A 27223-nucleotide genomic window follows, 5' to 3' on the forward strand; every position below is an offset into this window, starting at 1 on the left:
TAATTAATAAAAATTCCAGGCCAAAATTCCCAAAGATATTCCAGATTTTCATTAATTAATAATTAATTAATAATTAATAATTATATAAAATTAAAGATTTTTGATTTTACTTTAGAATTTATTATTTATTATTTATTATTTATTTTTTATTATTTCTTATTTATTACTATTTAAAAAAAATATCCAGGGCAAAATTCCCAAACAATGTCCAAATTTTAATTAATTATTAATTGTTAAGAATTAAGAATTAATAGAAAATTAAAGATTTTTTTATTGTATTTTAGAATTTATCATTTGTTATTTATTATTTAATATTTCTTTTTTATTATTTACGATTTAATATTTATGAATATTTAAAAAAAACTCCCAAAGATATTCCAGATTCGAATTAATTCATAATTAATTAATGATTAATGATTAATAGAAAATGAAAGATTTTTTTATTTTATTTTATTATTTATTATTTATTATTTGTTATTTATTAATTATCATTTATTATTTATTATTTATTAATAAAAATTCCAGGTCAAAATTCCCAAAGATTTCCAAAATTTCCAGATTCTAATTAATTAATAATTATTGATAATTAATAAGTAATATAAAGTTAAAGATTTTTTATTTTATTTTATTTTAGAATTTATTATTTATTATTTATTAATTATTATTTATGGATATTTTAAAAAAATTCCAGCCCCAAATTCCCAAAGATATTCCAGATTTTCATTAATTAATAATTTATTAAGAAGTAATAATTAATATAAAAATGAAGATTTTAATTCTATTTAATTTTATATTTATTACTTATTTATTATTTATTATTTATTACTTGTTAATTAATGATTAATATAAAAATTAAGATTATTTTATTTTATTATTTATTATTTATTGTTTATTTTTTATTATTTATTATTTATTGATATTTTAAAAAAATTCCAGCCCAAAATTCCCAAAGATATTCCAGATTCTAATTAATTAATAATTAATTAATAATTAATAATCAATATAAAAATAAAGATTTTTTTATTTTATTTTTTATTATTTGTTATTTATTATTTAATATTTAATTTTTATTATTTATTACTTATTAATATTTTAAAAAAATTCCCAAAGATATTCCAGATTCTAATTAATTAATAATTAATTTAGAATTAATAATTATATCTAAAAATAAAGATTGTTTTCATTTTATTTTATTATTTATTGTTTTTTATTTATTATTTATTATTATTCTTTATTTTTTGTTAATAATTAATAAAAATTCCAGGCCAAAATTCCCAAAGATATTCCATATTTTAATTAATTAATAATTTATTAATAATTAAGAATTAATGTAAAATAAAGATTTTTTTATTTTAATTTATTTTAGAATTTGTTATTTATTATTTATTATTTATTTTTTATTAATTATTATTTATTAATTATTAATAAAAATTCCAGGCCAAAATTCCCAACGATATTCCAGATTCTACTTAATTATTAATTAACTAATAATTAATAACAAATATAAAAATAAAGATTTTTTTCATCTTTATTTTATTTATTTTATATTTATTCCATATTATTTATTATTTATTAATAATTAATAAAAATTCCGGGCCAAAATTCCCCAAGATGATTCAGATTCCAATTAATTAAAAATTAATAATTAATAATTAATATAAAAATAAAGATTTTTTGTTTTATTTTTTTAAGAATTTATTATTTATTATTTATTATTTATTATTTATTATTTATTATTTATTATTTATTAATAAAAATCCCAGGCCGAAATTCCCAAAGATATTCCGGATTCTAAATAATTATTAATTAATTAATAATTCCTAAATAAATCCTTATTAATCCCTAATAATTCTTAAATAAATCCTTATTAATCCCTAATAATTGTTAAATAAATCTTTATTAATCCCTAATAATTCTTAAATAAATCCTTATTAATCCCTAATAATTCTCAAATAAATCCTTATTAATCCCTAATAATTCCTAAATAAATACTTATTAATCACTAATAATTTTAAAATAAATCCTTATTAATCACTAATAATTTTAAAATAAATCCTTATTAATAGCTAATAATTTTTAATAAATCCTTATTAATCCCTAATAATTCCTAAATAAATCCTTATTAATCCCCAATAATTCTCAACTAAATCCTTATTAATTGATAACTAATAATTCATAATTCATTATTAATAACTAATAATTCATAAATCACTAATAATCCTTAAATAAATAACTGTTAATCACTAATAATCCCTAAATAATTCATTATTAACTACTAATTCTTAAATAAATCATTATTTATAACTAATGATCCTTAAATAAATCCTTATTAATCCCTAATAATCCTTAGTAATAACTAATAATTCTTAAATAAATCCTTATTAATCCCTAATAATTCTCAAATAAATCCTTATTAATAGCTAATAATCCCTAAATAAATCATTACTAACTAATAATTCTTAAATAAATCCTTATTAATAGCTAATAATCCCTAAATAAATCATTACTAACTAATAATTCTCAAATAAATCTTTATTAATCCCTAATAATTCCTAAATAAATCCTTATTAATCCCTAATAATTCCTAAATAAATACTTATTAATCACTAATAATTTTAAAATAAATCCTTATTAATCACTAATAATTCTCAAATAAATCTTTATTAATAACTAATAATTTTTAAATAAATCCTTATTAATAGCTAATAATCCTTAAATAAATCCTTATTAAGTAATTATTCTCAAATCTTTATTAATAACTAATAATTTTAAAATAAATCCTTATTAATAACTAATTATTTTTAAATAATTCCTTATTAATAACTAATAATCCTTAGTAATAACTAATAATACTTAAATAAATCACTATTAATCACTAATAATCCCTAAAGAAATCATTAATAACTAATAGTTCTTAAATAAATCCTTATTAACCCCTAATAATTCCCAAATAAATCCTTATTAATCCCTAATAATTCTTAAATAAATCCTTATTAATAACTAATAATTTTTAAATAACTAATTATGCTTAAATAAATCACTATTAATCAGTAATAATTCTTAAATAAATCCTTATTAATAGCTAATAATTTTTAAATAAATCTTTATTGATAACTAATAATTCTAAAATCAATCTTTATTAACCCCTAATAATTCTTAAATAAATCATATTAATCACTAATAATCCTTATTAATAACTAATAATACTTAAGTAAATCACTATTAATCCCTAATAATTCTCAAATAAATCATTATTAACTAATAATCCCTAAATAAATCCTTATTAATCCCTAATAATTCTCCAATAAATCCTTCTTAACCCCTAATAATTCTTAATAAATCCTTATTAATCCCTAATAATTCTCAAATAAATCCTTATTAACCCCTAATAATTCTCAAATAAATCCTTATTAATCCCTAATAATTCTTAATAAATCCTTATTAATCCCTAATAGTTCCTAAATAAATCCTTATTAATCACTAATAATTTTAAAATAAATCCTTATTAATCCCTAATAATTCTCAAATAAATCTTTATTAATAACTAATAATTTTTAAATAACTGATAACCCTTAAATAAATCACTATTAATCACTAATAATCCCTAAATAAATCATTATTAACTAATAATTCTCAAATAAATCCTTATTAATCCCTAATAATTCCTAAATAAATCCTTATTAATCCCTAATAATTCTCAAATAAATCCTTATTAATTGATAACTAATAATTCATAATTCATTATTAATAACTAATAATTCATAAATCACTAATAATCCTTAAATAAATAACTGTTAATCACTAATAATCCCTAAATAATTCACTATTAACTACTAATTCTTAAATAAATCATTATTTATAACTAATGATCCTTAAATAAATCCTTATTAATCCCTAATAATCCTTAGTAAAAACTAATAATTCTTAAATAAATCCTTATTAATCCCTAATAATTCTTAAATAAATCCTTATTAATCCCTAATAATCCTTAGTAATAACTAATAATTCCTAAATAAATCCTTATTAATCCCTAATAATTCTTAAATAAATCCTTATTAATAGCTAATAATCCCTAAATAAATCATTATTAACTAATAATTCTCGAATAAATCTTTATTAATCCCTAATAATTCTTAAATAAATCACTATTAATCCCTAATAATTTTTAAATAAATCCTTATTAATCTCTAATAATTCTCAAATAAATCCTTATTAATCACTAATAATTTTAAAATGAATCCTTATTAATCACTATTAATTCTCAAATAAATCTTTATTAGTCACTAATAATTCTCAAAGAAATCCTTTTTAATCCCTAATAATTCTTAATAAATCCTTATTAATCCCTAATAATTCCTAAATAAATCCTTATTAATCCCTAATAATTCTTAAATAAATCTTTATTAATCCCTAATAATTCTTAAATAAATCTTTATTAATCCCTAATAATTCCAAAATAAATCCTTATTAATCCCTAATAATTCCTAAATAAATCCTTATTAATCACTAATAATTTAAAAATAAATCCTTATTAATAGCTAATAATTTTTAATAAATCCTTATTAATCCCTAATAATTCTCAAATAAATCCTTATTAATCCTAAATAATTCCCAAATAAATCCTTATTAACCCCTAATAATTCCCAAATAAATCCTTATTAATCCCTAATAATTCCTAAATGAATCCTTATTAATCCCTAATAATTCTCAAATAAATCCTTATTAATCCCTAATAATTCCTAAATAAATCCTTATTAATCACTAATAATTCCTAAATAAATCCTTATTAATCACTAATAATTTTAAAATAAATCCTTATTAATCCCTAATAATTCCTAAATAAATCCTTATTAATCCCTAATAATTCTCAAATAAATCCTTATTAATCCCTAATAATTCCTAAATAAATCCTTATTAATCACTAATAATTTTAAAATAAATCCTTATTAATCCCTAATAATTCCTAAATAAATCCTTATTAATCCCTAATAATTCCTAAATAAATCCTTATTAATCCCTAATAATTCCTAAATAAATCCTTATTAATCACTAATAATTTTAAAATAAATCCTTATTAATCCCTTATAATTCCTAAATAAATCCTTATTAATCACTAATAATTCTTAAATAAATCCTTATTAATAGCTAATAATCCCTAAATAAATCATTACTAACTAATAATTCTCAAATAAATCTTTATTAATCCCTAATAATTCCTAAATAAATCGTTATTAATCCCTAATAATTCCCAAATAAATCCTTATTAACCCCTAATAAACCCTTCCTAACTAATATTTCCCCCCCAGGTGTACACTTTCCCAGGAGGGGAGATCCAATGGGCCCGCTTCCGGCGGGACCCTCTGGACTACGGGAGCCCGGAAGAGCGGGAATTCGGGAGCAGCCTGAACTCCCGGCGCTCCCAGCTGACCTTCGGCACGCTGCGGATCCGCGGGGGCGGGCTCAGGGCCCCCCACTGGCACTTCAACGCCAACGAGCACGGCTTCCTGCTCCAGGTATGCCCAAAGTTTCCCCGGGAATTCCCAGTTTTTAGGGCTTTGTTGGCGGTCAAAATTCGGATTTTTATTGGAGTTTTTAATTTTGATTTTTTAATGATTTTTCGCCGAGTTTGAATTTGAATTTTAATCTTTTTTTTGGGTTTTAATCTTTGTTTTTATTTGGTTTATTTTATTTTTATTTGATTTATTTTATTTTTATTTGGTTTATTTTATTTTTATTTGGTTTATTTTATTTTTATTTGGTTTATTTTATTTTTATTTGGTTTATTTTATTTTTATTTGGTTTATTTTATTTTTATTTGGTTTATTTTATTTTTATTTGATTTATTTTATTTTTATTTGATTTATTTTATTTTTATTTGGTTTATTTTATTTTTATTTGATTTATTTTATTTTTATTTTTTTCATTTTATTTTTATTTTTTTCATTTTATTTTTATTTTTTCCATTTTATTTCCAAGTTTATTTTATTTTTATTTTACTTTTGATTTTTTTTAGTTTTTATCTGAATTTGAATTTTAATTTTAATTCTTTTTGAAATTTAAGTCTTTATTTTAATCTTTTTCTTTATTTTTATTTTATTTTCATTTTTTGATTTCATTTTTATTTCTGATTTTCATTTTATTTTCATTTTTATTTAATTTTTATTTTTTATTTTTATTTTATTTTTATTTTTATTTTGTTTTTGTTTTTATTATATTTTTCTTTAAATTTTTTTTAATTTGAATTTTAATTTCATTTTCAATTTTAATTTAATTTTTAATTACAATTCAATTTCTAATTCTAATTTAATTTTTAATTTCAAATTAATTTTAATTTAATTTACTTTTTATTTTTAATCTAATTTTAATTTAATTTTTAATTTTAATTTAATTTACTTTTTATTTTTAATTTAATTTTAATTTAATTTTTAATTTCATTTTAATTTTAATTTAATTTTTAATTTCAACTTAATTTTTAGTTCTAATTTAATTTAGTTTTTAATATTAATTTAATTTTATTTTTAATTTTAATTTAATCAAATTTAATTTTAATTTTAATTTAATTTTTTATTTTAATTTAATTTTCAATTTAATTTTTAATTTTCATTTCTTTTTTAATTTAACCTAATTTTTGATTTTAATTTTAATTTAATTTTTAATTTCTATTTAATTTTAATTTAATTTACTTTTTTAAATTTAATTTTAATTTAATTTTTAATTTCTATTAAATTTTTAATTTTAATTTTAATTTAATTTTTAATTTCAATTCAGTTTTTAATTTAAATTTTCATTTTAATTCAATTTTAATTTCAATTTAATTTTTTATTCTAATTTAAATTAAGTTTTTAATTTTTATTTAATTTTTTTATTTTAATTTTAATTTAATCTAATTTTTCATTTTAATTTACTTTTTTATTTAATTTTCAATTTAATTTTTAATTTTCATTTATTTTTAATTTAATTTAATTTTCCATTTTAATTTAATTTTAATTTAATTTAATCTAATTTTTCATTTTAATTTTTTTTAATTTAATTTAATATAATTTTTAATTTAATTTTTATTTTAATTTAATATTTAACTTTTTAATTTTAATTTAATTTTTAATTTATTTTCAATTTTAATTTTAATTTCAATTTAATTTTTAATTCTAATTTAATTTAGTTTTTAATTTTAATTTAATTTAATCTTTCATTTTAATTTTAATTTAATCTAAATTTTCATTTTAATTTAATTTTTTATTTTAATTCAATTTTCAATTTAATTTTTAATTTTCATTCCTTTTTTAATTTAATTTAATTTTTTATTTTAATTTAATTTTAATTTAATCTCATTTTTCATTTTAATTTAATTTTAATTTAATTTAATCTAATTTTTAATTTAATTTTTATTTTAATTTAATATTTAATTTTTAATTTCAATTTAATTTTCGATTTAATTTTTAATTTTCATTTAATTTTTAATTTTAATTTAATTTCTAATTTCAATTTAATTTTAATTTTAATTTAGTCTCATTTTTCATTTTAATTTAATTTTAATTTAATTTAATCTAATTTTTAATCTAATTTTTTATTTCAATTTACTATTTAATTTTTAATTTCAATTTAATTTTTTATTTTAATTTAATTTTCAATTAAATTTTTAATTTTTCTTTATTATTTAATTTAATTTTCAATTTTAATCTAATTTTTATTTTTATTTAATTTTTTATTTTAATTTAATTTTCAATTTAATTTTTAATTCTAATTTAATTGAGTTTTTAATTTTAATTTAATTCAATTTAATTTTAATTTATAATTTTAATTTTAATTTAATCTAATTTTTCATTTTAATTTAATTTTAATTTAATTTTCAATTTAATTTTTAATTTTCATTTATTTTTTAATTTTATTTTATTTTTAATTTTAATTTTAATTTAATTTTCATTTAATTTTTCATTTAATTTTTATTTTTAATTTAATTTCATCTAGTTTTTCATTTTAATTTAATTTTTAATTTCAATTTTAATTTTTAGTTTTCATTTCTTTTTTAATTTAATTTAATTTTTTATTTTAATTTAATTTTCAATTTAATTTTTCATTTAATTTAACTTTCAATTTAATTTTTAATTTTAATTTAATTTTAATTTAATTTAATCTAATTTTTAATTTAATTTTTATTTTAATTTAATATTAAATTTTTAATTTCAATTTAATTTTCGATTTAATTTTTAATTTTCATTTAATTTTTAATTTTAATTTAATTTCTAATTTCAATTTAATTTTAATTTTAATTTAATCTAATTTTTTATTTTAATTTAATTTTCAATTTAATTTTCCATTTAATTTAACTTTCAATTTAATTTTTCATTTTAATTTAATTTTTAATTTAATTTAATTTCCAATTTACTTTTTCATTTTAATTTAATTTTTAATTTAATTTTTATTTTTATTTTGATTTAATTTTAATTTTGATTTTATTTTTTATTAAATTTTTAATTTTATTTTATTTTTAATTTAGTTTTAATTTTAATTTTAATTTTTATTAAATTTTTAATTTAACTTAATTTTTCATTTTAATTTAATTCTAATTTTTAATTTAATATTTAATTTTTAATTTTAGTTTAATTTTTAATTTAATTTTAATTAAATGGAATCTCATTTTTAATTTTTTATTTTAATTTCATATTTAATATTCAATTTAATTTAATTTTCAATTTAATTTTTAATTTTCATTTAATTTTTAATTTTAATTTAATTTCTAATTTCAATTTAATTTTAATTTTAATTTAATCTCATTTTTCATTTTAATTTAATTTTTTATTTAATTTAATCTCGTTTTTAATTTAATTTTCTTTTAATTTAATATTTAATTTTTAATTTCAATTTAATTTTCGATTTAATTTTTAATTTTCATTTAATTTTTAATTTTAATTTAATTTCTAATTTCAATTTAATTTTAATTTTAATTTAATCTCATTTTTCATTTTAATTTAATTTTAATTTAATTTAATCTAATTTTTCAATTAAATTTTTATTTTAATTTAATATTTAACTTTTAATTTCAATTTAATTTTTTATTTTAATTTGATTTTCAATTTAATTTTTTTAATTTATTTTTTTATTTAATTTAATTCTTAATTTAATTTAATATAATTTTTAATTTATTTTTCAATTTAATTTTTCATTTCAATTTAATTCTTCATTTCAATTTAATTTTTCATTTCCATTTTCATTTTTCATTTTCATTTCTAGTTTAATTTAATTTTTTATTTTAATTGACTTTTTAATTTTAAGTTAATTTTAATTTTAATTTTTATTAAATTTTTCATTTAATTTAATTTTTAATTTTAATTTTAATTGAATTTAAATTAAATTAAATTACATTTAATTTAATTTATTTCCCCTCAGGGCTCCGCCTGGATCGGCGTCATCGGCCCCGACAACTCCACCGCCACCACCTTCACCGTCAGCGCCGGCCAGGTCGTCTTCTTCCCAAAAAACACCGTCCACTGGATCAAGAATTCCGGAGCCCGGGATTGCCTCTTCCTGCTCTTCTTCAGCACCCACCAGGAATTGCTGACCCTGGATGTGGACGATGCCTTCTTCGAGACGCCGGAGGACGTGCTGGCCAGGGCGCTGCAGGTGAGGAATTTGGGGAAAAAATTCCTGAAATTTCCTTGAAAAATTCCTGAAAATTCGTTTAAAATTCATTAAAATATTCATGAAAAATTCCGGGAAAATTCGTGAAAAATTCGTGAAAAATTCGCGGAAAATTCGCGGAAAATTCGCGGAAAATTCGCGAAAAATTCGTGGAAAATTCGTGGAAAATTCGTGAAAAATTCCTGAAAAATTCGTGGAAAATTCGTGAAAAATTCGTGAAAAATTCGTGAAAAATTCGTGGAAAATTCGTGGAAAATTCGTGAAAAATTCGTGAAAAAATCGTGGAAAATTCGTGGAAAATTCGTGGAAAATTCGTGAAAAATTCGTGGAAAATTCGTGAAAAATTCGTGGAAAATTCCTGAAAAATTCGTGGAAAATTCGTGGAAAATTCGTGAAAAATTCGTGAAAAATTCGTGGAAAATTCGTGAAAAATTCGTGAAAAATTCGTGAAAAATTCGTGGAAAATTCGTGGAAAATTCGTGAAAAATTCGTGGAAAATTCGTGAAAAATTCTAAAAAAATTCGTGAAAATTCGTGGAAAATTCATGAAAAATTCGTGGAAAATTCGTGGAAAATTCGTGAAAAATTCTAAAAAAATTCGTGAAAATTCGTGGAAAATTCATGAAAAATTCGTGGAAAATTCGTGGAAAATTCGTGGAAAATTCGTGGAAAATTCGTGGAAAATTCGTGGAAAATTCGTGAAAAATTCGTGGAAAATTCGTGAAAAATTCGTGGAAAATTCGTGAAAAATTCGTGAAAAATTCGTGGAAAATTCGTGGAAAATTCCTGAAAAGTTCGTGAAAAATTCGTGAAAAATTCGTGGAAAATTCATGGAAAATTCGTGAAAAATTCGTGAAAAATTCGTGAAAAATTCGTGGAAAATTCGTGAAAAATTCGTGGAAAATTCGTGGAAAATTCGTGAAAAATTCGTGAAAAAATCGTGAAAAAATCGTGAAAAATTCGCGAAAAATTCGCGAAAAATTCGCGAAAAATTCGCGGAAAATTCGCGAAAAATTCGTGAAAAATTCGCGGAAAATTCGCGGAAAATTCGCGGAAAATTCGCGAAAAATTCGTGGAAAATTCGTGGAAAATTCGTGAAAAATTCCTGAAAAATTCGTGGAAAATTCGTGAAAAATTCGTGAAAAATTCGTGAAAAATTCCGGAAAAATTCGTGAAAAATTCGCGAAAAATTCGTGGAAAATTCGTGGAAAATTCGTGAAAAATTCGTGGAAAATTCGTGGAAAATTCGTGAAAAATTCGTGAAAAATTCGTGGAAAATTCGTGAAAAATTCGTGGAAAATTCGTGGAAAATTCGTGGAAAATTCGTGGAAAATTCGTGAAAAATTTATTAAAAATTCATTAAAAATTCTAAAAAAATTCATGAAAAATTCGTGAAAAATTCGTGAAAAATTCGTGAAAAATTCGTGGAAAATTCGTGGAAAATTCGTGAAAAATTCGTGAAAAATTCGTAAAAAATTCGTGAAAAATTCGTGGAAAATTCGTGAAAAATTCGTGAAAAATTCGTGAAAAATTCGTGGAAAATTCGTGGAAAATTCGTGGAAAATTCGTGAAAAATTCGTGGAAAATTCGTGGAAAATTCGTGGAAAATTCGTGGAAAATTCGTGAAAAATTCGTGAAAAATTCGTGGAAAATTCGTGAAAAATTCGTGGAAAATTCGTGGAAAATTCGTGAAAAATTCGTGGAAAATTCGTGGAAAATTCGTGGAAAATTCGTGAAAAATTCGTGGAAAATTCATGAAAAATTCATGAAAAATTCGTTAAAAATTTCTTATAAATTCGTTAAAAATTCATTAAAAAATTCCTTAAAAATTCATGAAAAATTTATTAAAAATTCATTAAAAATTCTAAAAAAATTCGTGAAAAATTCGTGAAAAATTCGTGGAAAATTCGTGGAAAATTCGTTAAAAATTCGTGAAAAATTCGTGAAAAATTCGTGGAAAATTCGTGAAAAATTCGTGAAAAATTCATGAAAAAATTCGTGAAAAATTCGTGGAAAATTCGTGGAAAATTCGTGGAAAATTCGTGAAAAATTCGTGGAAAATTCGTGGAAAATTCGTGGAAAATTCGTGGAAAATTCGTGAAAAATTCGTGAAAAATTCGTGGAAAATTCGTGAAAAATTCGTGGAAAATTCGTGGAAAATTCGTGAAAAATTCGTGGAAAATTCGTGGAAAATTCGTGGAAAATTCGTGGAAAATTCGTGGAAAATTCGTGAAAAATTCGTGGAAAATTCGTGAAAAATTCGTGAAAAATTCGTGAAAAATTCGTGGAAAATTCATGGAAAATTCGTGAAAAATTCATGGAAAATTCGTGAAAAATTCGTGGAAAATTCGTGGAAAATTAGTGGAAAATTCGTGGAAAATCCGTGAAAAATTCGTGAAAAATTCGTGGAAAATTCGTGGAAAATTCGTGGAAAATTCGTGAAAAATTCGTGGAAAATTCGTGAAAAATTCGTGAAAAATTCGTGAAAAATTCGTGGAAAATTCGTGAAAAATTCGTGGAAAATTCATGGAAAATTCGTGAAAAATTCGTGGAAAATTCGTGGAAAATTAGTGGAAAATTCGTGGAAAATCCGTGAAAAATTCGTGAAAAATTCGTGGAAAATTCGTGAAAAATTCGTGGAAAATTCGTGGAAAATTCGTGGAAAATTCGTGAAAAATTCGTGAAAAAATCATTAAAAATTCCGGGAAAATTCCGGAAAAATTCGTGAAAAATTCGCGAAAAATTCGCGAAAAATTCGCGGAAAATTCGTGAAAAATTCGTGGAAAATTCGTGAAAAATTCCTGAAAAATTCGTGAAAAGTTCGTGAAAAATTCATGGAAAATTCATGGAAAATTCGTGGAAAATTCGTGAAAAATTCGTGAAAAATTCGTGAAAAATTCGTGGAAAATTCGTTAAAAATTTCTTATAAATTCGTTAAAAATTCATTAAAAAATTCCTTAAAAATTCGTGAAAAATTCGTGAAAAATTCGTGAAAAATTCGTGAAAAATTCGTGGAAAATTCGTGAAAAATTCGTGAAAAATTCGTGAAAAATTCGTGGAAAATTCATTAAAAATTCCTGAAAAATTCGTGAAAAATTCGTGGAAAATTCATTAAAAATTCGTGAAAAATTCGTGGAAAATTCGTGGAAAATTCGTGAAAAATTCGTGAAAAATTCGTGGAAAATTCGCGGAAAATTCGTGAAAAATTCGTGAAAAAATCGTGGAAAATTCGTGGAAAATTCGTGGAAAATTCGTGAAAAATTCGTGGAAAATTCGTGAAAAATTCGTGGAAAATTCGTGAAAAATTCGTGAAAAATTCGTGGAAAATTCGTGGAAAATTCGTGAAAAATTCATGGAAAATTCGTGAAAAATTCGTGGAAAATTCGTGAAAAATTCGTGGAAAATTCATGGAAAATTCGTGGAAAATTCGTGGAAAATTCGTGGAAAATTCGTGAAAAATTCGTGGAAAATTCGTGAAAAATTCGTGGAAAATTCGTGGAAAATTCGTGGAAAATTCGTGGAAAATTCGTGAAAAATTCGTGGAAAATTCGTGAAAAATTCGTGGAAAATTCGTGGAAAATTCGTGAAAAATTCGTGGAAAATTCGTGGAAAATTCGTGAAAATTCGTGGAAAATTCGTGGAAAATTCGTGGAAAATTCGTGGAAAATTCGTGGAAAATTCGTGGAAAATTCGTGAAAAATTCGTGGAAAATTCATGGAAAATTCGTGGAAAATTCGTGGAAAATTCGTGGAAAATTCGTGGAAAATTCGTGAAAAATTCGTGGAAAATTCGTGAAAAATTCGTGAAAAATTCGTGGAAAATTCGTGAAAAATTCCTGAAAAATTCGTGAAAAATTCGTGGAAAATTCGTGAAAAATTCATTAAAAATTCGTGGAAAATTCGTGAAAAATTCGTAAAAAATTCGTGAAAAATTCGTGGAAAATTCATGGAAAATTCGTGAAAAATTCGTGGAAAATTCGTGAAAAATTCGTGGAAAATTCGTGGAAAATTCGTGAAAAATTCGTGGAAAATTCGTGGAAAATTCGTGGAAAATTCGTGAAAAATTCGTGGAAAATTCGTGGAAAATTCGTGAAAAATTCGTGGAAAATTCGTGGAAAATTCCTGAAAAATTCATGAAGAATTCATGAAAAATTCGTGAAAAATTTATTAAAAATCGTTTAAAAATTCCTGAAAAATTAATGAAAAATTCATTAAAAATCCCTGAAAAATTCATGGAAAAATTCGTGAAAAATTCGTGAAAAATTCGTGAAAAATTCATTAAAAATTCCTGAAAAATTCGTGAAAAATTCGTGGAAAATTCGTGGAAAATTCGTGAAAAATTCGTGGAAAATTCGTGAAAAATTCGTGGAAAATTCGTGGAAAATTCGTGGAAAATTCGTGGAAAATTCGTGGAAAATCCGTGAAAAATTCATGAAAAAATTCATTAAAAATTCATGAAAAAATTATTAAAAATTCGTGAAAAATTCGTGGAAAATTTGTGGAAAATTCGTGAAAAATTCGTGAAAAATTCGTGAAAAATTTGTGGAAAATTCGTGAAAAATTCGTGAAAAATTCGTGAAAAATTCATTAAAAATTCATGAAAAATTCATGAAAAATTCATGAAAAATTCATTAAAAATTATTTAAAAATGCTCAAAAATTCTTAAAAGTTCATTTAAATATTCCTTAAAAATTCATTTAAATATTCATTAAAAATTCATGAAAAATTCCTTTAAAAATTCCTCAAAAATCGTTTAAAAATTCCTGAAAAATTCCTTAAAAATTCCTTTAAAAATCGTTTAAAAATTCATGAAAAATTCATTAAAAATTCCTCAAAAAGTCATTTAAAAATTTCTTAAAATTACTTAAAAAATCATTAAAAATTTCTTTAAAAATCCCTTAAAAAATCCCTTAAAAATCCTTTAAAAACCCTTTAAAAATCCCTTAAAAATCCCTAAAAAATCCCTTAAAAATCCCTTAAAAATCCCTTAAAAATCCCTAAAAAATCCCTTAAAAATCCCTTAAAAATCCCTTAAAAATCCCTAAAAAACCCTTAAAAAATCCCTAAAAAATCCCTTAAAAATCCCTTAAAAATCCCTAAAAAATCCCTTAAAAATCCCTTAAAAATCCCTTAAAAATCCCTAAAAAACCCTTAAAAAATCCCTAAAAAATCCCTTAAAAATCCCTTAAAAACCCTTTAAAAATCCCTAAAAAATCCCTTAAAAATCCCCTAAAAATCCTTAAAAAATCCTTAAAAATCCTTAAAAATCCCAATTTTTTCCCCCCCCCTCCAGCCCGAGGGCGGCGTGAAGTTCATCCGCACATTCCGGAGGCCGGGAGAGGACCAGGCCGTCAACCTGCCGGAAAACCTGGACGAGCTGGTGCAGAATTCCAGCTATTCCCAATCCCCGGATCCCCTGGTCTGGCGCTACTTCTACGACCTCCAAGGTGGGAATTTGGGATGGGAATATTCCCAGGATTTAAGAGGGATCTGGGATTGGATATTCCCAAAGTTTAGGAACCATCTGGGATTAGATATTCCCAGGGTTTAGGGATTGAATATTCCCAGGATTTAGGAACCATCTGGGATTGGATATTCCCAAAATTTAGGAAGGATCATGGGTTGGATATTCCCAGAGATTTGGGATTGAATATTCCCAAGATTTAGGAAAGATCTGGGATTGAATATTCCCAAGGTTTTGGGATTAGATATTCCCAGATTTTAGGAAGGATCTGGGATTGGATATTCCTAAAATTTAGGAATAATCTGGGATTGGATATTCCCAAGATTTGGGATTAAATATTCCCATGGAATAGGAAGGATCTGGGATTGGATATTCCCAAAGTTTAGGAAGGATCTGGGATTGCATATTCCCAGAGATTTGGGATTGAATATTCCCAGGATTTAGGAAGGATCTGGGATTGGATATTCCCAAGATTTGGGATTGAATATTCCCAAGATTTAGGAACCATCTGGGATTGGATATTCCCAGAGATTTGGGCTTAGATATTCCCAAAATTTAGGAACTCTCTGGGATTGGATATTCCCAAATTTCCCTCCAGATCTCGGATAAATCCCCCAGGGCAACCCACCAGAATTCCCAAAAGAATTCCCAGGATTCCCAAACTCATCCCAACTCTTCCCCAGGCTCCCAGGAATTCCCGTTCCCGGGCGGAACGTTCCGGTGGGCGCGGTACCGCCGCGACGGCGCCGGATTGACGGATAACCAGAAGATCTTCAGCGAGTCCCTGCACCAGGTAAGGAATCCTGGGAATTCCAGAGGGGCAAAAAATCCCGGGATTTAGAGGGAAATGATCCTGAAATTTTTATGGGATTTTTTAGGGATTTTTAAGGATTTTTTAGGGATTTTTAAGGATTTTTTAGGGATTTTTAAGGGATTTTTTAGGGATTTTTAAAGGATTTTTTAGGGATTTTTAAGGATTTTTTAGGGATTTTTAAGGATTTTTTAGGGATTTTTAAGGATTTTTAAGGGATTTTTTAGGGATTTTTAAAGTAATTTTTAGGGGATTTTTAAGGGATTTTTTAGGGATTTTTTAAGGATTTTTTAAGAATTTTTTAGGGATTTTTAAGGCATTTTTCAGGGATTTTTTAGGAATTTTTTAAGGGATTTTTATGGATTTTGAAGGAATTTTTAAGGGATTCTTACGGATTTTTTAAGGATATTTAAGGGAATTTTTCAGGGATTTTTAATGGATATTTTAAGAATTTTTTAGGGATTTTTTAGGGATTTTTTAGGGATTTTTAAGCATTTTTAAGGGATTTTTAAGGGATTTTTTAAGGATTTTTTAGGAATTTTTTAGGGATTTTTAAGGCATTTTTCAGGGATTTTTTAGGAATTTTTTAAGGGATTTTTATGGATTTTGAAGGAATTTTTAAGGGATTCTTACGGATTTTTTAAGGATATTTAAGGGAATTTTTCAGGGATTTTTAATGGATATTTTAAGAATTTTTTAGGGTTTTTCCAGGATTTTTTAGGGATTTTTAAGCATTTTTAAGGGATTTTTAAGGGATTTTTAAAGGGATTTTTAAGGGATTTTTAAGGCATTTTAAGGATTTTTAAGGGATTTTTAAAGGAATTTTTTAGGGATTTTTAAGGATTTTTAAGGGATTTTTTAGGGATTTTTAAGGGATTGTTAAAGGGATTTTTAAGGGATTTTTAAAGGGATTATTAAAGGGATTTTTTAGAGATTTTTAAGGTTTTTAAAGAATTTTTAAGGGATTTTTAAGGGATTTTTTAGGGATTTTTAAGGATTTTTAAGGGATTTTTAAAGGGTTTTTTCAGGGATTTTTAAAGGATTTTTCAGGGATTTTTAAGGATTTTTAAGGGATTTTTCAGGGATTTTTTAGGGATTTTTATGGATTTTTAAGGATTTTTTAGGGATTTTTTAAGAATTTTTAATGGATTTTTTTAAGGGATTTTTCAGGGATTTTTAAGAATTTTTAAGGGATTTTTAAGGGATTTTTTAGGGATTTTTAAGGATTTTTAAGGGATTTTTAAGGGATTTTTAAAGTAATTTTTAGGGGATTTTTAAGGGATTTTTTAGGGATTTTTTAAGGATTTTTTAGGAATTTTTTAGGGATTTTTAAGGCAATTTTCAGGGATTTTTTAGGAATTTTTTAAGGGATTTTTATGGATTTTGAAGGAATTTTTAAGGGATTCTTACGGATTTTTTAAGGATATTTAAGGGAATTTTTCAGGGATTTTTAATGGATATTTTAAGAATTTTTTAGGGTTTTTCCAGGATTTTTTAGGGATTTTTAAGCATTTTTAAGGGATTTTTAAGGGATTTTTAAAGGGATTTTTAAGGCATTTTTAAGCATTTTTAAGGATTTTTAAGGGATTTTTAAAGGAATTTTTTAGGGATTTTTAAGGATTTTTAAGGGATTTTTTAGGGATTTTTAAGGGATTGTTAAAGGGATTTTTAAGGGATTTTTAAGGGATTTTTTAGGGATTTTTAAGGGATTTTTTAGGGATTTTTAAGGGATTTTTTAGGCATTTTTCAGGGATTTTTAAAGGAATTTTTAAGGGATTTTTTAGGGATTTTTAAGGATTTTTTAGGGATTTTTTTAGGGATTTTTTAAGGATTTTTCACGGATTTTTAAGGGATTTTTTAGGGATTTTTAAGGGATTTTTTAGGGATTTTTAAGGGATTTTTTAGGGATTTTTAAAGTAATTTTTAGGGGATTTTTAAGGGATTTTTTAGGGATTTTTTAAGGATTTTTTAGGAATTTTTTAGGGATTTTTAAGGCATTTTTCAGGGATTTTTTAGGAATTTTTTAAGGGATTTTTATGGATTTTGAAGGAATTTTTAAGGGATTCTTACGGATTTTTTAAGCATATTTAAGGGAATTTTTCAGGGATTTTTAATGGATATTTTAAGAATTTTTTAGGGTTTTTCCAGGATTTTTTAGGGATTTTTAAGCATTTTTAAGGGATTTTTAAGGGATTTTTAAAGGGATTTTTTAGGGATTTTTAAGGATTTTTAAGGGATTTTTTAGGGATTTTTAAGGGATTGTTAAAGGGATTTTTAAGGGATTTTTAAGGGATTTTTTAGGGATTTTTAAGGATTTTTTAGGGATTTTTAAAGGATTTTTTGGGGATTTTTAAGGATTTTTTAGGGATTTTTAAGGGATTTTTTAGGGATTTTTAAGGGATTTTTTAGGCATTTTTCAGGGATTTTTAAAGGAATTTTTAAGGGATTTTTTAGGGATTTTTAAGGATTTTTTAGGGATTTTTTAGGGATTTTTTAAGGATTTTTCACGGATTTTTAAGGGATTTTTTAGGGATTTTTAAGGGATTTTTTAGGGATTTTTAAGGGATTTTTTAGGGATTTTTAAGGATTTTTAAGGGATTTTTAAAGGGATTATTAAAGGGATTTTTTAGAGATTTTTAAGGTTTTTTAAGAATTTTTAAGGGATTTTTAAGGGATTTTTTAGGGATTTTTAAGGGATTTTTTAGGGATTTTTAAAGGGTTTTTTAGGGATTTTTTAGGGATTTTTAAGGGATTTTTTAGGCATTTTTCAGGGATTTTTAAGGATTTTTAAGGGATTTTTTAGGGATTTTTAAAGTAATTTTTAGGGGATTTTTAAGGGATTTTTTAGGGATTTTTTAAGGATTTTTTAAGAATTTTTTAGGGATTTTTAAGGCATTTTTCAGGGATATTTTAGGAATTTTTTAAGGGATTTTTATGGATTTTGAAGGAATTTTTAAGGGATTCTTACGGATTTTTTAAGGATATTTAAGGGAATTTTTAAGGGATTTTTTTAGGAATTTTTAAGGGATTTTTAAGGATTTTTCACGGATTTTTTAGGGATTTTTCAGGGATTTTTTGGGGATGTTTAAAGGATTTTTTAGGGATTTTTTGGGCTGTGTTTTCCAGCACGCCGACACCCTGACCCTGGCGATCCTGCGGATTTTTGGGAATGGCCTCGGGCAGCCCCACTTCCACTTCAATGCCCACGAGATGGGCTACGTGCTCAGCGGATGCGGAGAGGTGAGTCGGGAATTCCATGGGAAAAATCCTTGGGAATGAGCCAAATATTCCCTGGGAATGAGCCAAATATTCCTGGGAATGGGCCAAATATTCCTGGGAATGAGCAAAATATCCCAAACCTTGGGAATATCCAATCCCAGCTCCTTCCTATTCCATGGGAATATTTAATCCCAAATTTTGGGAATATCCAATCCCAGATCCTTCCTAAATCTTGGGATTATCCAATCCCAAACCCTGGGAATATCCAATCCCAGATTATTCCTAAATCCTGGGATTATCCAATCCCAAACCCTGGGAATATCCAATCCCAGATCCTTCCTAAACCCTGGGAATATCCAATCCCAGATCCTTCCTATTCTATGGGAATATTTAATCCCAAATTTTGGGAATATCCAATCCCAAACTTTGGGAATCTCCCCCCCCTCAGGCCGGCGTGATCCCGGCGGGAAGCGCCTCCGTCTTTCCCATCGGCATCGGCGACCTCCTCTTCTTCCCGACGGGAACCCAACATTTCCTCCGCAGCACCTGCCAGGAGGAGCTCGTCCTGCTCCTGGCCTACAGCACCGGGGACCAGGTGAGGAATTCCCAGGGATTATTCCCATTTTTCCCAACTCTTTAATTCCAGAATTCCACCTTTTTTCTCTTCCCAACGGGAAACGCTCGGGATTTTCCCGCCATTTTCCCATTATTTTCCCACCATTTTCCCACCATTTTCTCTCCATTTTTCCACCATTTTCCCACCATTTTCCCACCATTTTTCCCACAATTTTCCCACCATTTTTCCTTCTTTTTCCCACCATTTTCCTGCCTTTTTTCCCCCCATTTTCCCACCACTTTTCCTCCATTTTCCCTTCTTTTTTCCCACCATTTTTCCTCCATTTTCCCACTTTTTTTTCCCAACCATTTTCCCACCATTTTCCCACCATTTTCCCACCATTTTTCCTTCTTTTCCCCACCTTTTTTCCTGCCTTTTTTCCCCCATTTTCCCTTCCCTTTTCCCACAATTTTCTCACCATTTTCCCACCATTTTCCCACTTTTTTTCCCTCCATTTTCCCACCATTTTTCCTCCATTTTCCCTCCTTTTTTCCCACCATTTTCCCACCTTTTTTTCCCACCATTTTCCCACTTTTCCCCCTCCATTTTCCCACCTTTTTTCCCACCATTTTCCCTCTATTTTCCCACCTTTTTTTCCTCACCATTTTCCCACCATTTTCCTGCCTTTTTTTTCTCACCATTTTCCTCAATTTTCCTACTTTTTTTCCCACCATTTTCCCACCCTTTTCCCACCATTTTCTCTTCTTTTTTTCCTACCATTTTCCCACCATTTTCCTGCCTTTTTTTCACCACTTTCCCACCATTTTCCCTCAATTTTCCCATATTTATTCCCACCTTTTTCCCATCTTTTTCTCCCCATTTTCCCACTTTTTTCCCATCATTTTCCTTCCATTTTTTCTCAATTTTCCCACTTTTTTCCCCACCATTTTTCCTCCATTTTCTCACCTTTTTTCCCATTTTTTCCCACCTTTTTCCCACAATTTTCCCACTATTTTCCCTTCTTTTTTCCCACACTTTTCCCCTCAATTTTCCCATCATTTTCCCACCATTTTCCCACTTTTTTTCCCACCATTTTCCCGCCATTTTCCCACCATTTTCCCTCCACTTTCCCCCCCTTTTCCCACTTTTTTTCCCACCATTTTCCCACCGCTTTCCCACAATTTTGCCACTTCTTTTCCCACCATTTCTCCCTCCTTTTCCTACTTTTTTTCCCACCATTTCCCCACCATTTTCCACCCTTTTCCCACCATTTTCTCTTCTTTTTTTCCTACCATTTTCCCACCATTTTCCTGCCTTTTTTCCCACCCTTTTCCCACCTTTTTTCCCACATTTTCCCCTTAATTTTCCCACCATTTTCCCACTTTTTTTCCCACCATTTTCCCACCTTTTTTTCCCACTTTTTTCCCACCTTTTCCCCACCATTTTCCCACAATTTTCCCACCATTTTCCCACCTTTTTCCCACCCTTTTCCCACCTTTTTTCCCCACCCTTTTGCCACCTTTTTTTCCCACCATTTTCCTGCCCTTTTCCCACCTTTTTACCACCATTTTTTTTTCTTTTTCCCACCATTTTCCTGTCTTTTTTCCCCCATTTTCCCACTTTTTTCCCATAATTTTCCTTCCATTTTTCCTCAATTTTCCCATATTTATTCCTGCCATTTTCCCTCCATTTTCTCACCTTTTTCCCCATTTTTTCCCACCATTTTCCCACCATTTTCCCACCGCTTTCCCACCATTTTCCTACCTTTTTTCCTATCTTTTTCCTGCCATATTCCCACCCTTTTTCCACCTTTTTTTCCCATTTTTTCCCACCATTTTCCCACCATTTTCCCACTTTTCCCCCTCCATTTTCCTGCCTTTTTTCCCACCATTTTCCTGCCTTTTTTCCCCACCATTTTCCCTCCCCTTTTCCCACAATTTTCCCACCATTTTCCCACCATTTTCCCACCTTTTTTTCCCATCTTTTTTCCCACATTTTCCTCTCAATTTTCCCACCATTTTCCCACCATTTTCCCACTTTTTTTCCCACCATTTTCCCACCTTTTTTTCCCACTTTTTTCCCACCTTTTCCCCACAATTTTCTCACCATTTTTCCTTCTTTTTCCCACCATTTTCCTCCATTTTCCCACCCTTTTTCCACCTCTTTTTCCCACCATTTTCCCACCTTTTTTCCCTCAATTTTCCCACCTTTTTTCCCACCTTTTTTCTACCATTTTTCTCACCATTTTCCTGCTTTTTTCCCACCATTTTCTCACCATTTTCCCACCATTTCCCCCCCCTTTTCCCACCTTTTTTCCCACCATTTTCCTGTCTTTTTTCCCCCATTTTCCCACTTTTTTCCCATAATTTTCCTTCCATTTTTCCTCAATTTTCCCAGATTTATTCCCATCATTTTCCCTCCATTTTCCCACCTTTTTTCCACCTTTTTTCCCACCCTTTTTCCACCTTTTTTCCCACCATTTTCCCACCATTTTCCCTCAATTTTCTCACCATTTTCCCACCCTTTTCCCACCTTTTTTCCCACCCTTCTCCCACCCTTTTCCCACCTTTTTTCCCACCCTTCTCCCACCCTTTTCCCACCTTTTTCCCACCATTTTCTCTTCTTTTTTTCCCACAATTTTCCCACCATTTTTCCTTCTCTTTCCCACCATTTTCCTGCCTTTTTCCCCACATTTTCCCCTCAATTTTCCCACCATTTTCCCACTATTTTCCCTTCTTTTTTCCAACCTTTTTCCCACCATTTTCCTCAATTTTCCCACTTTTTTTCCCTCCATTTTCCCACCATTTCCCCACCATTTCCCTGCCATTTTCCCTCCATTTTCCCACCTTTTTTCCCACCATGTTCCCACCATTTTCCCACATTTTTTCCACCTTTTTCCCCACCCTTTCCCCCCCCTTTTTTTCCCACCATTTTCTCACCATTTTCCACCATTTTCCCACCATTTTCCCTCAATTTTCCCATATTTATTCCCACCTTTTTCCCATCTTTTTCTCCCCATTTTCCCACTTTTTTCCCATCATTTTCCTTCCATTTTTTCTCAATTTTCCCACTTTTTTCCCCACCATTTTTCCTCCATTTTCTCACCTTTTTTCCCATTTTTTCCCACCTTTTTCCCACAATTTTCCCACATTTTTTCCACCTTTTTTTCCACCATTTTCCCACCCTTTTCCCTCCATTTTCCCACCTTTTTTCCCACCTTTTTTCCCACATTTTCCTCTCAATTTTCCCACCATTTTCCCTCAGTTTTCCCACCATTTTCTCACCATTTTCCTGCCTTTTTTCCCATCTTTTTTCCCCTCAATTTTCCCACCATTTTCCCTCAATTTTCCCACCATTTTCCCACCATTTTTTCTCCATTTTCCTTCCTTTTTTCCCACTCTTTTCCCACTTTTTTTCCCACCATTTCCCCACCATTTTTCCTCCATTTTCCCACTTTTTTTCCCACCTTTTTTCCCACATTTTCCCCTCATTTTTCCCACCATTTTCCCTCAATTTTCCCACCCTTTCCCCCCCTTTTTTTCCCACCATTTTCCCACCATTTTCCCACCATTTTCCCATCTTTTTTCCCACCATTTTCCCACAATTTTCCCACAATTTTCCCACCTTTTTTGCCACCATTTTCCCACTTTTTTTCCCACCATTTTCCCTCAATTTTCTCACCATTTTTCCTCCATTTTCCCTTCTTTTTTCCCACCATTTTTCCTCCATTTTCCCACTTTTTTTTCCCATCATTTTCCTACCATTTTTCCTCCATTTTCTCACCTTTTTTCCCATTTTTCCCACCATTTTCCCACTTTTTTTCCCTCCATTTTCCCACCCTTTTCCCACATTTTCCCCTCCATTTTTCCACCTTTTTTCCCACCGTTTTCCCACCATTTCCCCCCCCTTTCCCATTTTTTTCCCATTTTTTCCCACCATTTTCCTGCCTTTTTTTCCCACCATTTTCCCACCATTTTCCCACCTTTTTTCCCACCTTTTTTCCCACCTTTTTTCCCATCTTTTTTCCCACATTTTCCCCTCAATTTTCCCACCATTTTCCCACCATTTTCCCACTTTTTTCCCCCACCATTTTCCCACCTTTTTTTCCCACATTTTTCCCACAATTTTCCCACATTTTTTCCACCTTTTTTTCCACCATTTTCCCACCCTTTTCCCTCCATTTTCCCACTTTTTTTCCCACCTTTTTTCCCACATTTTCCTCTCAATTTTCCCACCATTTTCCCTCAATTTTCCCACCGTTTTCTCACCATTTTCCTGCCTTTTTTCCCATCTTTTTTCCCACCATTTTCCTACCAGTTTTCCTTCTTTTTCCCACCATTTTCCTGCCTTTTTTCCCACTCTTTTCCCACTTTTTTTCCCACCATTTTCCTGCCTTTTTTCCCCACCATTTTCCCACCATTTTCCCATCTTTTTTCCCACCTTTTTTCCCACATTTTCCCCTCAATTTTCCCACCATTTTTCCTCAATTTTCCCACATTTTTCCCTGCACTTTCCCACCTTTTTTTCACCTTTTTCCCACATTTTTCTCTCCATTTTCCCACCATTTTCCCACCTTTTTTTCCCACCATTTCCCCACCATTTTCCCACTTTTTCCCCTCCATTTTCCCACCTTTTTTCCCACCATTTTCCCTCTATTTTCCCACCTTTTTTTCCTCACCATTTTCCCACCATTTTCCTCAATTTTCCTACTTTTTTTCCCACCATTTTCCCACCCTTTTCCCACCATTTTCTCTTCTTTTTTTCTTACCATTTTCCCACCATTTTCCTGCCTTTTTTCCCACCATTTTCCCACCATTTTCCCTCAATTTTCCCATATTTATTCCCATCTTTTTCTCCCCATTTTCCCACATTTTCCCCACCATTTTTCCTCCATTTTCTCACCTTTTTTCCCATTTTTTCCCACCTTTTTCCCACAATTTTCCCTCCATTTTCCCACCTTTTTTCCCACATTTTCCTCTCAATTTTCCCACCATTTTCCCTCAGTTTTCCCACCATTTTCTCACCATGTTCCTGCCTTTTTTCCCATCTTTTTTCCCCTCAATTTTCCCACCATTTTCCCTCAATTTTCCCACCATTTTCCCACCATTTTTCCTCCATTTTCCTTCCTTTTTTCCCACTCTTTTCCCACTTTTTTTCCCACCATTTCCCCACCATTTTTCCTCCATTTTCCCACTTTTTTTTCCACCTTTTTTCCCACATTTTCCCCTCATTTTTCCCACCATTTTCCCTCAATTTTCCCACCCTTTCCCCCCCTTTTTTTCCCACCATTTTTCCACCATTTTCCCACCATTTTCCCATCTTTTTTCCCACCATTTTCCCACAATTTTCCCACAATTTTCCCACCTTTTTTGCCCCCATTTTCCCACTTTTTTTCCCACCATTTTCCCTCAATTTTCTCACCATTTTTCCTCCATTTTCCCTTCTTTTTTCCCACCATTTTTCCTCCATTTTCCCACTTTTTTCTCATCATTTTCCTACCATTTTTCCTCCATTTTCTCACCTTTTTTCCCATTTTTCCCACCATTTTCCCACTTTTTTTCCCTCCATTTTCCCACCCTTTTCCCACATTTCCCCCTCCATTTTTCCACCTTTTTTCCCACCGTTTTCCCACCATTTCCCCCCCCTTTCCCATTTTTTTCCCATTTTTTCCCACCATTTTCCTGCCTTTTTTTCCCACCATTTTCCCACCATTTTCCCTCAATTTTCCCACCATTTCCCCACCCTTTTCCCACTTTTTTTCCCACTATTTTCCCACCATTTTCCCACCTTTTTTCCCACCATTTCCCCCCCCTTTTCCCACAATTTCCCCCCCTTTTCCCACCATTTTCCCACCATTTTCCCACCATTTTCCCACCATTTTCCCACCTTTTTTCCCACATTTTCCCCTCCATTTTCCCCCCATTTTCCCACAATTTCCCCCCCCTTTTCCCACCATTTCCCCGCCATTTTCCCGCCTTTTTTTCCCGCCATTTTCCCGCCCTTCCTCCCCTCATTCCGCCATTTTCTCCCTCCCCAGCTGGAAACGCTCCGGATGTCCCAATATTTCCACGGAACGGCCGATCACATCCTGGCCCAGCTCTTCTTCAAAAAGCAGGAAGAATTCCAGAAATTCCCCAAACCCGCCCCGTGAGGAAATTCCGGCGGGAAAACGAAGGAATTTGGGGGCTGGGGGGGTTGGGGGGGGGAGGGAGAAAAAGGGTTATTTTTGTATCCTGGGTTATTTATGGAATTACAAGAGTTTAATATTAAATGGCTGGAATCGCACCGGGGGGGTTGAGGGAGTTTATGAGGCCTGTGGGGCCTTCGAGGCCTTCGAGGCCTTTTTGGGGTTTGTGGGGCCTGTGAGGCCTTTGAGGCCTGTAGGGCCTGTGGGGCCTGTGAGGCCTTTTTGGGGTTTGTGGGGCCTTTGAGGCCTGTAGGGCCTGTGGGGCCTGTGAGGCCTTTTTGGGGTTTGTGGGGCCTGTGAGGCCTGTAGGGCCTGTGGGGCCTCTGAGGCCTTTGTGGGGTTTCTGGGGCCTTTGAGGCCTGTAGGGCCTGTGGGGCCTATGAGGCCTTTGTGGGGTTTCTGGGGCCTTTGAGGCCTGTGGGGCCTCTGAGGCCTTTGTGGGGTCTGGGAGGCCTATGGGGTTTTTGGGGCCTTCAAGGCCTGTGGGGCCTCTGAGGCCTTTGTGGGGTCTATGGGGCTTGTGAGGCATATGGGGCCTGTGGGGCAGATGAGGCCTGTGGGGCACATGAGGCCTATGGGGCAAATGTGGCCTCTGGGGTTTATGGGGCATGTGAGGCCTATGAGGGCTATGGGGCAAATGTGGCCTATGGGGTCTGTGGGGCACATGAGGCTTATGGGGTATATAAGGCCTGTGAGACCTATAGGGCCTGTGAAGCCTATGGGGCCTGTAAGGCCTATGAGGCCTATGGGGCCTGTGAGGCCTGTGGGGCCTGTGAGGCCTATGGGGCCTGTGGGGTTTATGGGGCCTGTGGGGCCCATGAGGCCTGTGAGGCCTATGGGGCCATATGAGGCCTATGGGGCCTATGGGGCCCATATGAGGACTATGAGGCCTGTAGGGCACATGAGGCCTGTGAGGCCTGTGGGGCCATATGGGGCCTGTGAGGCCTATGGGGCCTGTGGGGCACATGAGGCCTGTGGGGCCTATGGGGCCTGTGGGGCACATGAAGCCTTTGAGGCCTATGGGGCCTGTGGGGCCTGTGAGGCCTGTGAGACCTATAGGATTTATGGGGGCCTGTGAGGCACATGAGGCCTGTGAGGCCTATGGGGCCTATAAGACCTGTGAGGCCTATGGGGCCTGTGGGGCACATGAGGGTTATGGGACCATATGAGGCCTATGGGGCCTATGGGGCCCATATGAGGCCTATGGGGCCTGTGGGGTCTATGGGGCCTGTGGGGTCTGTGAGGCCTATGGGGCCATATGAGGCTTATGGGACCCGTGGGGCACATGAGGCCTGTGAGGCCTATGGGGCCATATGGGGCTTGTGGGGCCCATATGAGGCCTATGGGGCCTG

At 29.5% G+C, this 27223-nt stretch overlaps 1 protein-coding gene and 1 long non-coding RNA gene across 4 annotated transcripts in view; both read left to right on the top strand.

Annotated features, from left to right (window-relative positions):
- Positions 1–25956, top strand: part of LOC127478674 (collagen alpha-1(VIII) chain-like) — a 40991-nt gene extending 15035 nt beyond the window's left edge. Inside the window, exons 5-11 of one of the 3 annotated variants that reach the window (XM_051808826.1) lie at positions 5307–5513; positions 9385–9618; positions 14928–15081; positions 15782–15891; positions 19036–19149; positions 19577–19723; positions 25722–25885. In XM_051808826.1, coding sequence (XP_051664786.1) covers positions 5307–5513; positions 9385–9618; positions 14928–15081; positions 15782–15891; positions 19036–19149; positions 19577–19723; positions 25722–25835 — 1080 coding nt within the window. In that variant the 3' untranslated portion in view covers positions 25836–25885. Of the gene's footprint in view, positions 1–5306; positions 5514–9384; positions 9619–14927; positions 15082–15781; positions 15892–19035; positions 19150–19576; positions 19724–25721 lie in introns of those variants that run through there. The other 2 variants (XM_051777031.1, XM_051771814.1) reach the window with 2 other exon arrangements.
- LOC127466695 (uncharacterized) lies at positions 17127–18519 on the top strand. The gene is made up of 3 exons (XR_007902894.1): positions 17127–17165; positions 17739–17825; positions 18100–18519. It is a non-coding gene; the product is annotated as an uncharacterized LOC127466695 (long non-coding RNA).
- Positions 25957–27223: the final 1267 nt, after the last annotated feature.

Source organism: Manacus candei, unplaced genomic scaffold (genome assembly GCF_025592945.1).
Source record: "Manacus candei isolate 608988 ecotype Guabito, Panama unplaced genomic scaffold, ASM2559294v1 h1tg000001l, whole genome shotgun sequence".
In the NCBI taxonomy this organism is placed as follows: Eukaryota; Metazoa; Chordata; class Aves; order Passeriformes; family Pipridae; genus Manacus; species Manacus candei.